Source organism: Drosophila ananassae, chromosome 3R (assembly GCF_017639315.1).
Source record: "Drosophila ananassae strain 14024-0371.13 chromosome 3R, ASM1763931v2, whole genome shotgun sequence".
Classification (NCBI taxonomy): Eukaryota; Metazoa; Arthropoda; class Insecta; order Diptera; family Drosophilidae; genus Drosophila; species Drosophila ananassae.
Window position 1 is genome coordinate 18,633,294 of NC_057930.1, and position 11,469 is coordinate 18,644,762.

At 42.8% G+C, this 11,469-nt stretch overlaps 3 protein-coding genes across 6 annotated transcripts; 2 read left to right on the forward strand and 1 right to left on the reverse strand.

Annotated features, from left to right (window-relative positions):
* Positions 1 to 150: 150 nt before the first annotated feature.
* On the reverse strand, positions 151 to 2,243 carry LOC6498336 (zinc finger protein 436). The gene is made up of 2 exons (XM_001962537.4): positions 1,959 to 2,243; positions 151 to 1,904 (listed from the first exon to the last, which is right to left on the reverse strand). Exons 1-2 carry the CDS (start codon positions 2,121 to 2,123, stop codon positions 354 to 356), a joined length of 1,716 nt encoding a protein of 571 aa, XP_001962573.1. The 5' UTR covers positions 2,124 to 2,243; the 3' UTR covers positions 151 to 353.
* A 415-nt stretch (positions 2,244 to 2,658) lies between these two features.
* LOC6497198 (1-acyl-sn-glycerol-3-phosphate acyltransferase alpha) lies at positions 2,659 to 7,759 on the forward strand. 2 transcript variants are annotated; one of them, XM_014906068.3, is made up of 3 exons: positions 2,659 to 3,066; positions 6,434 to 6,645; positions 6,715 to 7,759. In XM_014906068.3, the coding sequence occupies exons 2-3, from the start codon at positions 6,470 to 6,472 to the stop codon at positions 7,352 to 7,354; spliced, it is 816 nt and encodes a 271-aa protein (XP_014761554.1). In that variant the 5' UTR covers positions 2,659 to 3,066; positions 6,434 to 6,469; the 3' UTR covers positions 7,355 to 7,759. The 2 variants fall into 2 exon arrangements, with proteins under 2 accessions (XP_014761554.1, XP_044572454.1); XM_044716519.1 differs by lacking the exon at positions 2,659 to 3,066 and adding an exon at positions 6,072 to 6,106.
* A 154-nt stretch (positions 7,760 to 7,913) lies between these two features.
* LOC6497199 (beta-alanine-activating enzyme) lies at positions 7,914 to 11,387 on the forward strand. Of its 3 annotated transcripts, XM_001962535.4 has the most exons (6): positions 7,914 to 8,308; positions 8,364 to 8,702; positions 8,755 to 9,036; positions 9,090 to 9,523; positions 9,588 to 10,903; positions 10,960 to 11,387. In XM_001962535.4, the coding sequence occupies exons 1-6, from the start codon at positions 7,977 to 7,979 to the stop codon at positions 11,371 to 11,373; spliced, it is 3,117 nt and encodes a 1,038-aa protein (XP_001962571.1). In that variant the 5' UTR covers positions 7,914 to 7,976; the 3' UTR covers positions 11,374 to 11,387. The 3 variants fall into 3 exon arrangements, with proteins under 3 accessions (XP_001962571.1, XP_032307746.1, XP_014761555.1); XM_032451855.2 differs by lacking the exon at positions 7,914 to 8,308 and having other exon boundaries at positions 8,426 to 8,702; positions 8,826 to 9,036; XM_014906069.3 differs by lacking the exon at positions 7,914 to 8,308 and having other exon boundaries at positions 8,645 to 8,702; positions 8,759 to 9,036.
* The last annotated feature ends 82 nt before the right edge of the window (positions 11,388 to 11,469 follow it).

Here is an 11,469-nt window from a genome sequence, read left to right on the forward strand (position 1 = left end):
AATTTCATAAAATAAGCAACTAAATTGTATTTCTTTACTAGCATACCCCCAAAAGATCAGTCTTCTTGCAACTTGTTGCATGCAACATGTTTGCTTGGGGATCAGTTCCCTATTGAGACTTTAACTCAAAATAAGATTAAGCAGGAAACATAAATTAAATACCATTTATTGACCATCAATTAGAAAACCATTAAGCTATATTTTGGCAGCAATTGGTTAGAAGCTCTAGGAGAAAAAGCCCTTAAGCAGGAATTGCGAAAGAGTATATCTTAGCGCACCAATTCGAACTGCCTCAAACAGCCGTTAGTTCATCAACTTTACCAACTTACTAGCTAACATATTAAAGTTACAGATTATTCTTCGGGACGCGTTTCGCTGTAGAAACCCAAGTTCATAGTGGGTATCATGTTGCTATAGAAAGAAAGTTCGGCTGCCGAGGGACGCATTGGCATCGGCTCCTGCACTACAGGGGCCATTATTGGCACTGGAGCTTGATCCATTACTTTGTGTGGCATGACAGCGGCCGCATTGATGGCTTGTTGGGCACTCTGGACCATTTTGTGCTGCAGTTGATGTACCTTCAAGTGATTCTCTAGTTCCACCTGATGAAGGAAACTGATGCAGCAAATGCTACACGTGTAGCTGGGTCCATGGGCTTCCAATTCGTGACGCTGCAGCTGCTCCCGTCGATTAAATCCCATATTGCAGATCTTGCAAGCAAACAGTGAGTCCATATGGAGAGCTCTATGACGCTGCAAGTCCCGCTCCCGCTGGAACACCCTGTCACAGATATCGCATCGGAAACTTCGGGAGGATTTAGGTTGCATAGGAGGCTTTGGCTTCACTTGGATAGGTTGCTGGTGAAATTGTTGGTACTGAGCCAAATCGCCCTCCATTGGCGGAAGACCTCCCATCTGCTGCTGTTGCTGTTCCACATCCCGCCGAGTGTGGACCTGTTGGTGGGCCAACAACTTATCCTTGCGAGAGAACGAGTAGGAACAACGACCACATTGGAAGGGTTTCACTTCGGAGTGCGAGCGTGAGTGTTTCATCATTTCGACTGCCGTCTGGAAGGAGCGAGGACACTGTTGGCAGACGAACGGCTTCACACCGCTATGGATGCGCACGTGCTTGGTCAAGTTAGTGTTGCGCGAGAAACTCTTGGAGCACACGTTGCAGGTGTAAGGTCGCACGCCAGTATGAACAATTGTATGCTTCTTAAGATCTGAGCGTCGGACAAATCCTTTGCGGCATTGAGCACACACATAAGGACGATCCGGATCGTGCAACGTCTTAATGTGCGAGATCAGAGCGGGTCGCGTTACCAGACACAGATTGCAGTAGGCGCAGGAATATGGTGCGTTGGGGTCGTGGGCGCTTAGTTCGTGCTGCTGGCATTCGGACGGCAGAGTGAAACCCACGTCGCAATATTGGCACAGGAAAGCCCTCTTAGGCCGTGGTCCACCTGGGTTAGCATCGTCATTGGCTCCCGCTGTCTTCATATCCATAATCGCCATTTGAGCCGCATCCATACCCAACGGCATGTCTGCATCGTCGCCGTGCTGGCCGTCCTCCTCATCATCCTCGTCAAAATCCTCGTCCTCATCCTCTTCATCATCCTCGTCATAATCAGCGTCAGATCCAAGCAGAAACTCGTCCTCACTCGTCTCTGATAGCTTTTCTGGATCCACATCAACGATAATACGGCCCTCTTCTGCTTCGAAATTGCCTGGATTGCCATTCAAGCCTGGACGATACATGGCGTCCTTCTTAAGGAGAGATATTAGTTGTTGCTGTAGCGCCTGTTCCCGCTCCTGCATTCCACGACGTTGCTCGTTTGCATCCTCCATTATCTCAACACAATTTGGGCAAATGTGCTCCGACAAAAACTCGTGACGTTCATACTGCAATAAAAAGTGTTAGAATCGGCAATGGTTATTGATGTGCTGGGCACTCACCTGGACATCCCAAAGACGCTGGCAAACGTCGGCAATGCTCATGTCCTTGCAGAACTTCGGAGAACTATCAAAGATGTTTGGCGAGTCGATGCTAGCTTCGCGGTGACAAAGACGACACGAGCTCGCACTCGACGCCAGGAAGTCTTCGGGCTCCGAAATAAACATTCTAAACCTATTCTGCGGACGCTAAATCCCCAATATTTTATGTTTTTGAAATTATTTTCACATGGAATCAACCGGCCTCGCGGAAAAAGGAACAACAATGCGAAAACACTACAAAAAAATGTCCTAACGCCTTTTCAGTATTTTTCACCCTGTGACTATCGATTAATCGCGGCACTGTGGATTAAAAGACAGTTTAATGGTCAAATTATTATATTTTTTGAATTATCTGAACTAATATTTAAACTTTTTAGCAAAAATTTAAGTTTTAAAAACATTTGTATTGATATGAACAATAAATAATTACAAATACATAAATACAAAAATAAATACAATTAAATAATAATGGACTGTTATTTGTTCATAGAAGTATTATTTTAGATATAATAGCTTTTATTAGTTTTCATAATGTGCTGAAAAATCTGAAGACTAAAAAGGATGACTGCAGTTATCATGAACTTCTAGAATAATGGTTTTAATAATTATATTTTGGAAACGCACCTTCGGAATACCGTTCTCGCGGAAGCTCAACGAACATGCGAAAGGGAAAGCTTTTTCAATTACCTACGGACTTTTGATTGAAACGGACGGAAAAATTTGTTGTCTCTGCTGAGTGCCGGCACTCTGGCGGCGGAAAATATAAATTTCTCGGAAATCAGTGTGAATACGTTGATTCCTTTAACCGAAAAGGACTTGACACTCAAAGTTGAGTGTTGATTAATTGAAAGTGCAGTGGCTTGATTGCAATTAGCCACGAGTCGTCGGCTTGTGGAATTTATTGCATTGCAGATGCTGGAGCAGCAGCACCGCCCGCGCAAATTACCCACACAGCGGCACATCAATTGTAACGCCCACGCCGAAGCAACAACAAGTACAAACACTGTCCCCCCCAGAAGCAACAACTTTTTTACCTTCCGAAGGGAGTACGGGTGGAAGTAACTGTTCCGTGAGTTCCATGTACTATTTAAGTTGTTGTGCTTCAACACATATTTTGTCTTCATTACGCTCTCCGATGGGTGTGTGTTCCAGGGGGATAACACACCACAACAAAGCAACAACTATTCCTACCCCTTGTACATTTATTACCTCTCTTGAATTTACTCCCTGGCTCCTGCCCCACAGGTCCTTGCCTTCCTTTTGTCGTTTCCTTTCGACCTGAGCTTTCCATCCCATCGCCCTCCTTAGTCGTCACGCTCCTCGAGTTATCCCCCAGAGTTTCGGGGTTTTTTTGGCTACCTGTTCCCTGTTGATTTTTGGGTTATTGGGATTCCTTAAACTTCCACCGCTGCCCCAGGGAAGTTATGAGTTCTACGCTTTAATAATTCAGAGGTTTAAAGGGGAGAACAGAACCTAAGGATTCGGTGTCATTTTTAATGCGTAAATAGGAAGAATATGTCGTGAAGGGCTCATCGATTTTAAAATTATGTTGATTTGAAATTCTCTGATAGAATAAATTACAAATAATTAATAATTTACAAGTTTATAGTCGCTATAAAATTATAAAATGATTCGACTTGTGCCATTACCTTTCTAGTATATCTCCCCGTTTTGGTTCAAAACAGTCCTTGTCTATCATCAATTTTGGTTGAAAACATTCCACTCGCCAATTACCCGTGAGACAATGATCTTTAATCACTCGATTAGACTATGTCCGATCGCCAGATCGGTGCAATGACTCAAGCTTATTATAGTTCCACATTCATCTCCCTCCCACTCGCGGCACCAAGTCTATGCACTCGTTGACTTTGAACTTGACTCGAGATGGCTGACGTTAAATTGGCTGGCAAATTGAGGCTGCAGGGAGCTCCCCCTAGCCCGGAATCCGTAGTACTCCATGCCTGTCACATGCGTGCGATCGTCAATGGCCGGGGTTCCATGCTGTAATAAAAATACAACACTATCTATACCATTTACCAGCCTGGAATCATGCCATAATCTTATCAGCAAACCGAAGCTCTATGCTGGCTATATGAATTTTTACTCACTGCCGGGCCCAGAGAGCCCCAGCGCGGGTTTCCATAAAGATAAATGGGACACACACTCACCCCCTTCGCATGGGGATCCATTCAAGGGCGCCAGGAAAGTGTAAACAAAAATTCGAATGCAATTGACGACTGAAAACTGAAATTATGAAAGAAAGCGTCGAAGCCGATCTAAAATATTCCTGAAAATTAAGTTCCCATTAGAAAAAAGTATAGTTCTTATCTAGTTAATTTATGTAAATTTAAACGTAAAAAGTACATTTAAACGTATAGTTCTTAAATAGTCAACAATTAATTAGCATTATGTTTTCCTAAACAAGTAATGAGCAATCGTTTTATTTAATCACTATGGACGGCAGTCCAAGAGGTGACGACCTGCATGCCTTGGTATGCGCGAGGAGACACTATGCAGTAGCCGAAGAATTAAACAAATTCTGTTTACGACATCAGTTATAACATACAGATTTTAAGCTAAAGCCTTTTATTGTAATATGTTTGAATATATTTTTTATTATTAATAAACAATTTTATTTTAGTGGGAAGTAGCTTAGAACCTCTTTAAAAGTACACCAACAGCGAAAAAAAAGTAACACCTCCAAACATAATCTTTCCAGAAACTATGACTAACATTAAATACATAGAAAGGGTATGGCAAGCCATTTGTTTTCTGCAGAAAGAATAACAGTCCATTTCTCACCCATTACAGCCTCGACAACATCGAGACTGTCGCCCGGTTATGGCCAAAAGAAACTACTGGCCAGAAAATCAATGAAAACCAAGGCAACTTAATACTATTAACATTTGATCTCATTGGCTGATTGGAGCTAAGTACTCGTTCAGCTCGCAATTACGCCGCCAAAGGTCAATATCAACAGTTTGTCATCAAATCCAGGCTCCAACAACCGAAAGTTATGTCTATAACGATAATTGCCATAATTGGAATGGCCAACATCAGAAGTTTTTCCGTAAATAGACTACTGGCCAGGTCATAAAGTTGCTTTTGTTGTAGTGGCCCAAGATGGGGCGCAAAAGATAGAACTTTGAAGAAAAAAAATATTAACTAATATCCTAAGTGTAGATTAGTGAGGCGGGGTGGCAGAAATGACTCGTTAGAGTGTTAAAAAGGTTAATGGCTGACAACAAAAACATTAGGAGACTTTGTGGCAATTGTTGAATACTTGTGAGTAATCGCAACTCTTAACCCACTTTAGAAAGCCTGAAAATAAAATTGATTTATTCTAATGTGGTTATGATCATCAACTTAGTTCTTTACTGTTGAATATACTTTTTAAAGAGGCTCAACTTAAAAATATCATAAAGATAAAGTCACCTTTCATTTAGCTCACCTTTAGAGTTAAATTAGCAAAGAGGTTACCTGCATTTCAGTGATTCACTTTACAAACAAAATTCTATTTATTTTTTTATTGAACCTCCAAGTGCGGGGTAATTACAAATCAGCAAACAAAAATAATTCTCTTTTTTCAAAGGGTTTATTTATGGCCACACGTTCTTATTTGATAGCTCCTTACTATTTATGGTTTTTATGATTTTACTGCTCAAACATAAGTATTTTATTATTTCCCATAATCTTAAAAGAAATTCGATTAGGCCTTTTCATAAATAAGGAATAAATAAACTGTCAGTTGAGCACGATTGGTACTCTTTGCGATTATCGAATATAATTAAGCTTTAAATCAATGGACATCTTAAGAAAGAGTAGAAAAGTTTCATAAAAGTATGTGAAGTATCATTTCCTTGTACTTGACACTATCAAGGTTAGTTGATTAATATTCTGATCTGTGTAATCTTTTATATTCGTCACAGTCCTTTAAATAATAAAATATATCAGTGAGATACCAAAGTTCAGTGCCTTAATCCAAACAAGAACCATTTGTAGATAAGCTTCTTGCCATTTTACGTTTAAACATATTTTCTGCCATGGGTCTTTTCAGTTTTATAGAACCGATCAGCCGTATCGGACGTGTTTTTTTGATGTGCCAAGAGGTTTGCTACCAGGGGGATGCCGGCTCTTAGATCCTACGTAATCTTAGCTACCAAAGTACAATCAACCATAAACCACTACCTTATTTTGTTGCCAGGGGAGCGAAGACTAATCATTTTAGCCTATTGTAAAGTGTAATTAAAATTAATTGCAAGGGTGTTCTCATCCAATAATATCGTTATAAAACTTAGTCAGTTTTTATTAGATATGTAAGAGTTCTGGGTACTTATAGGCACTTATCGGAAGACAAATATGGAAACACTTTTCCTGTCAAAATCAATCAAGATGCCTTTGACATAAATAACTAAAATTATTTAAATTTTTTGCAGTAAATTATATAATTGGATCCTAAGAAGAAAAACAGAATGGCTTGCACGTGCGAAGTGATCGGACTGGCCTGTGTGGTGGCCCTCATCCTCAGCGTTTCAGCCAAAGCTCCTTACCAAATGCGAATGATTTTCATCTTCTTTGGAGCGGGTGCCATAGTCTTGCTGTGTGTTCCTTTTATGATTTTGCGGCCAAGAGACTACCGGAATGCACTGTAAGTATTTTAAACTTTATGATTTCCTCTTGAATTTTTGATAATCAAGGGAATTGATTCTCCTTATAGGGTTCCTGCTTGGGGCTTCCGGCAGATATGCCGTCTGATGGGAATTACCATGGAGGTGCGTGGCTTGGAGAATGTTCGCAAGGATCATGGCTCTGTGGTGATTATGAATCACCAGAGTGCGGTGGATTTGTGCGTCCTGGCCTACCTATGGCCAGTTATCGGCCGAGCCACGGTCGTTTCCAAAAAGGAGGTCCTCTACATCCCGTTCTTCGGCATTGGAGCATGGCTTTGGGGTACCCTCTACATAAATCGGTCTCGGAAGGCCGATTCCATTAACTCGCTGCAAAAACAGGCAAAGGCGATACAGGATCGCCAATGCAAGCTCCTGCTCTTCCCGGAGGGTACTCGCAATACCAAGGAAACTCTGCTGCCATTCAAGAAAGGATCCTTCCACATTGCGCTACAGGGCAAGAGCCCCATCCAACCGGTGGTCATATCGAAGTACTCATTCATGGACGACGAGAAAAAGACCTTCCGCCCGGGACACGCCATCATTCACATCTTGCCAGAGGTTACCACCGAGAAGTACGAGAAGGAAGAGATGGAGAAGCTGATCGAGGAGTGCCAGACCATCATGCAGACGGAGTACACTAAGCTGAGCAAAGAAGGCCTGGCCTTGAGCTCCAAGAAACAAGCATAGGACTGGATAGGTTACGATTTAACTCAGGTTACACGAAAAGTACACCACCAAAGTTCCTGCTTGAGGATTTAATTTATATTCGATCTACAAGATTTGTCTAAGCGAGAGGAATCAAAAGCAATGGATGGGACGGGGACTTGGAATAGTTTGCCTAGTATTAAGTTACACTATATCAATCTTCAAGTGTATTTTTGATTAATATTAACTGTTTTACCTCCATGATACATGAAAGTGTATGCCTAGAGCTTTTTTTGACAAAAGGAAAAACAAATGACAAGCAACAAAAGACATTTTTACAAAACGAATAAAACGCATTTGTTCGATGTTTAGCTTTATGCGAATTATACAAAATATTGATGTGTGTGTATATAATGAAATGAGACCTATAAAATATTTTGCACTAAACTTTTGTGTCTTTTATTTCTTCAAAAATGATTTTTATCAGAAACACATACTTTCTATTTTAAAAATTTTCAAATTATTTGTAAAATATACCGTTAAATTCTGTAGCAATCGATAGAGATCAGAATTCCTAAAGCCGGTCACACATTTTTTAGAGGGTATCATTTTTTTTTAATCTGGTCAGACTGGATGAAATGGTAAACAAACAATATTGATAACAATGGAAGCCGCTGAGATTAAATCTGAATTGGAGGAAGATGGCACTGAAGAAACAAACCCCAACGTGCAGGATGAGGATCCAGAATCGACCCCAATCTCGGAAGATGCAGGTCCCAAAAAGCTTTACGACATCCAGAGAATCCGCCAGTTTGGGGAAGTTCCACTTCTGATAAAGCGCATGGAACCTCAGGACTCCGTTGTAAGCTACTCTGGAGCTGTGAAAGTTCTGGAAGAAATATTAGAATTTCTACGTCGACACCACATCCCACGTGGAGCGGGAATCGCGCTACGGATCACCCAGCATACAAAAGCCTCCTGCCTGTTAATTCTAGCGTAGGTCTTCCGATTTCAAAATGAGTCTTCTTTTAAATGTTTCAATAATTTGTAGAGTCCTCAATCACAATTGCCATTTTTTCGCGACGGACAAGATGCTGCTCTCCCAAGCGCTACATGGCCAGATGTGTGCCGCCGGCGTGGAATACCTTCTTGTAAGTGAACACCTTGGAGTTGGAGCCATGTTCTTTGAGCGATTGGATAGCATGCTGGTATTTGGGGAGGAGTGCAAGCTTTTTAGGATAAAGCACGGTTCCAATGACCCACCCGTCCAAGCAAAGAAACCGCTGCCACCTAATATGTGTTACACCATCACCACTACAGGAACCACCGGAAGCCCCAAGCTCGTCCACGTGCCTTACGAGTGCATTGCACCCAATATACTGTCGCTTAGGTATGCAATTGTGTAGTTTTCCCATGCTTATCTTATCACTATGCTCTCCAAGCCAGAAACTAAACGTCTCTATGGCGGATATCATTTATCTGGGCACTCCGTGCACCTTTGATCCTTTTGTAGTTGAACTCTTTCTGGCTTTGCAAAACGGATCCGCCGTGCTATTTAGTCATCAGTCGATGAAGGAGTCTCCCAGCCGCGTGCTGAATGCACTGTTTCCCAGTAACTTGGCCAAACCTGGAATCACCATACTGCAGATGACTCCTTCGCTTTTTCGGCAGTTTGGAGCTACTGCCATAAGAGAACGAATACTAAACAGCTCCAGTTCATTGAGGTATTTTGTTATAAATCTTATTAGAAACTTTATTAACTTTCAATGTTCTTAAGAGTTCTACTTCTTGGCGGCGAAGTATTTCCCTCCAATGCTGAGCTTGTTTCGTGGATGGACCCTCGAATATTACTCCATAAACATATTTGCAATATCTATGGGATAACGGAGATATCATGCTGGGCCCTCCTGCACATGGTTCAATCTCTGAAAAGCCAAATGCCCCTAGGAACACCTATCGATGAGAGGACAGTTCTGCGAATTCAATGTGAGACCGATGGGGATCTGGAATACGGAGAGCTCTTTCTCGGAAGCGCCACGCGGCGCTGCTACATTCCAGAGATCGATGACAAGTCGGAAGAATTGGAAGACGACGCCAGTGTTTGTTTTCGAGCTACTGGAGACATGGTTCATCGGCTCAAAGACGGCACAATATGTTATGGAGAGCGGGCGAATGATGTGGTGAAACGAGCTGGAAATCGAATCAGCCTAGGTGCGTACTTTATGGCGAATTGGTTTTCCAAACATTAAATTCGAAACTCTTATCATGAACACAGGTCTAATTACCCGGAAAGTGGAGAGATGTTTACCCAATGGCGAGCTCGCAACTTGCCTATGGTTGGGGGATCTGCAGAAGCTGATCTGCTGCATTCGCACTCTGGAGCCAAAAACAAAAGTTCAACAGCGAGCCCAGACATTCGATATCTTGTCGAAGCTATCAAATGCCGAGCAACCGGATAGATTTGTTTATCTGCAACACTTACCTTGCAATGTGCACGGTAAACTGGACAAAGAACTACTCCTTAAAGAATGCATTCCACTTGCCCAACCGGCGCAAGAAATATTGAAAAGCTTTCTGCTGGATAGACTGGAATGCATGGATGTGGATGATGAGAAAGCTGCCGTGAAACGCCAGCGATTGGAGGACTGTGATCCGTGCGGCTATGACTTGAGTTTTCGTCAAGCAGGTGGCACTTCCTTTCACGCCATCACCATATGCCGGGAGATCGGTCTGCAAATGTGCATCGATGATGAGCAGCGTCACTTGTTTGAAATGCTGTTGGATGAAAACATTCCCTTGCGTACTGTTCTGCGCTTTCTGGATACGGCCAAGTTGGTGGCCAATAATACCAAACTAAAGCCCGTGGAACAGTTGTCAAAAAAGGTGACCTCTTGTGCCAGTTCCTGTGGACTGGTCATTAAACGCATCGAACAGCCGGTCCTTAACGTTCAGCTTCAATGGAAGGTGAACTTCGACAAGTGTGTGGACTCCCCAGTGACCCAGTACGAAGGACGCTACGTATGCGTGGGTGCTCATTCGAAAATCCTACGCGTGCTAGATCCTCAGACAGGAACCGAACAGAGCACTGTAAAGTTACCCGATCGGATTGAGTGTAAGGCCACTTTTCTTAGTGAACAACTAGCTATGGTCGGATGCTACGATGGCAGTCTCTACGGTTTTAATCCCCTAACTGGTGATATTCTCTGGAATGTGGAAATCGGTGGCATGATCAAATCGCAACCGCTGCTCTCGGCCGATGGCAGCAGAATTGTGGTCTGTAGCTATGCGGATGATTATAATGTGTACTGTCTATCCGCGGAGCGTCAGGAAGTGCTGTGGTGTCTAAAAATAGGCGAGAAGCCCATTTTCGCCACCCCTATAGAGTTGCCCAGGGAACAATCTCTGATCATTTGTACTCTGGACGGTAGCTATGCCAGGGTTACCCTTACCGAGGGAACCGTGGAGTGGACTCAGAAACTCCGAGAGCCAATCTTTGCGACGCCTGTTCTGCTAGACTCCAAGGCCAGCATCTTTCTCAGTGCGGAAGTGGCTGGTCGCGTGCATGCTTGTCATGTGGGGAATGGAAAGATAGTGAGTACTTGGCTTCAATTAAGCAACTAATTCATTTAAATGATTATAAATTTCAGCTGGCAACCTTTAGTACAGAGGGAAACATCTTCTCGTCGTTGGTAGTCAAGACGCCACCAACGTTTATGGGACACTCCTTTGTTGTTTTTGGATGCATTGACCAACATGTCTATTGCCTGCGATGCACTACTGGAACGGGTCGAGTGTCAGTGGAGTTCCAGCTGCACTGGAAAGTCAACGTCGGGGCACCCGTTTACGCAACACCCACGCTACTGACTGTCCAGCCCAATGGGCTGTTTGTATGGTGTAGTGCCACCAACGGCCAGCTCCATTTGATGAATTTCCGCAATGGGGAGACCCAGTGGCAGGGCAAGCTCCCTGGGGAAGTTTTCTCTAGTGCGTGCTTCATTGAGAACCTGCGGAAAATCTACGTGGGATGCCGAGACAACTACTTGTATTGTTTGGGTATCTGAAGAACCATTACTTTTTGTCAGCCATAAGCCGTAAAGTTTATTCTGAGGATATATATTTCAATAATGTGTACAATACTAACTTGTTAATTGTTGCTG

What these genes read in the sequence shown, in the direction of transcription:
- LOC6497198 (XM_014906068.3), top strand. Translation starts at nt 6,470, where the DNA reads ATGGCTTGCACGTGCGAAGTGATCGGACTGGCCTGTGTGGTGGCCCTC. An exon ending in AGAGACTACCGGAATGCACT is followed by an intron (nt 6,646 to 6,714) that starts GTAAGTATTTTA and finishes TTCTCCTTATAG; the next exon opens with GGTTCCTGCTTGGGGCTTCC.
- LOC6498336 (XM_001962537.4), bottom strand. Translation starts at nt 2,123, where the DNA reads ATGTTTATTTCGGAGCCCGAAGACTTCCTGGCGTCGAGTGCGAGCTCG. An exon ending in AGCGTCTTTGGGATGTCCAG is followed by an intron (nt 1,905 to 1,958) that starts GTGAGTGCCCAG and finishes TTTTTATTGCAG; the next exon opens with TATGAACGTCACGAGTTTTT.
- LOC6497199 (XM_001962535.4), top strand. Translation starts at nt 7,977, where the DNA reads ATGGAAGCCGCTGAGATTAAATCTGAATTGGAGGAAGATGGCACTGAA. An exon ending in TCCTGCCTGTTAATTCTAGC is followed by an intron (nt 8,309 to 8,363) that starts GTAGGTCTTCCG and finishes AATAATTTGTAG; the next exon opens with AGTCCTCAATCACAATTGCC. An exon ending in TGGAAATCGAATCAGCCTAG is followed by an intron (nt 9,524 to 9,587) that starts GTGCGTACTTTA and finishes TCATGAACACAG; the next exon opens with GTCTAATTACCCGGAAAGTG.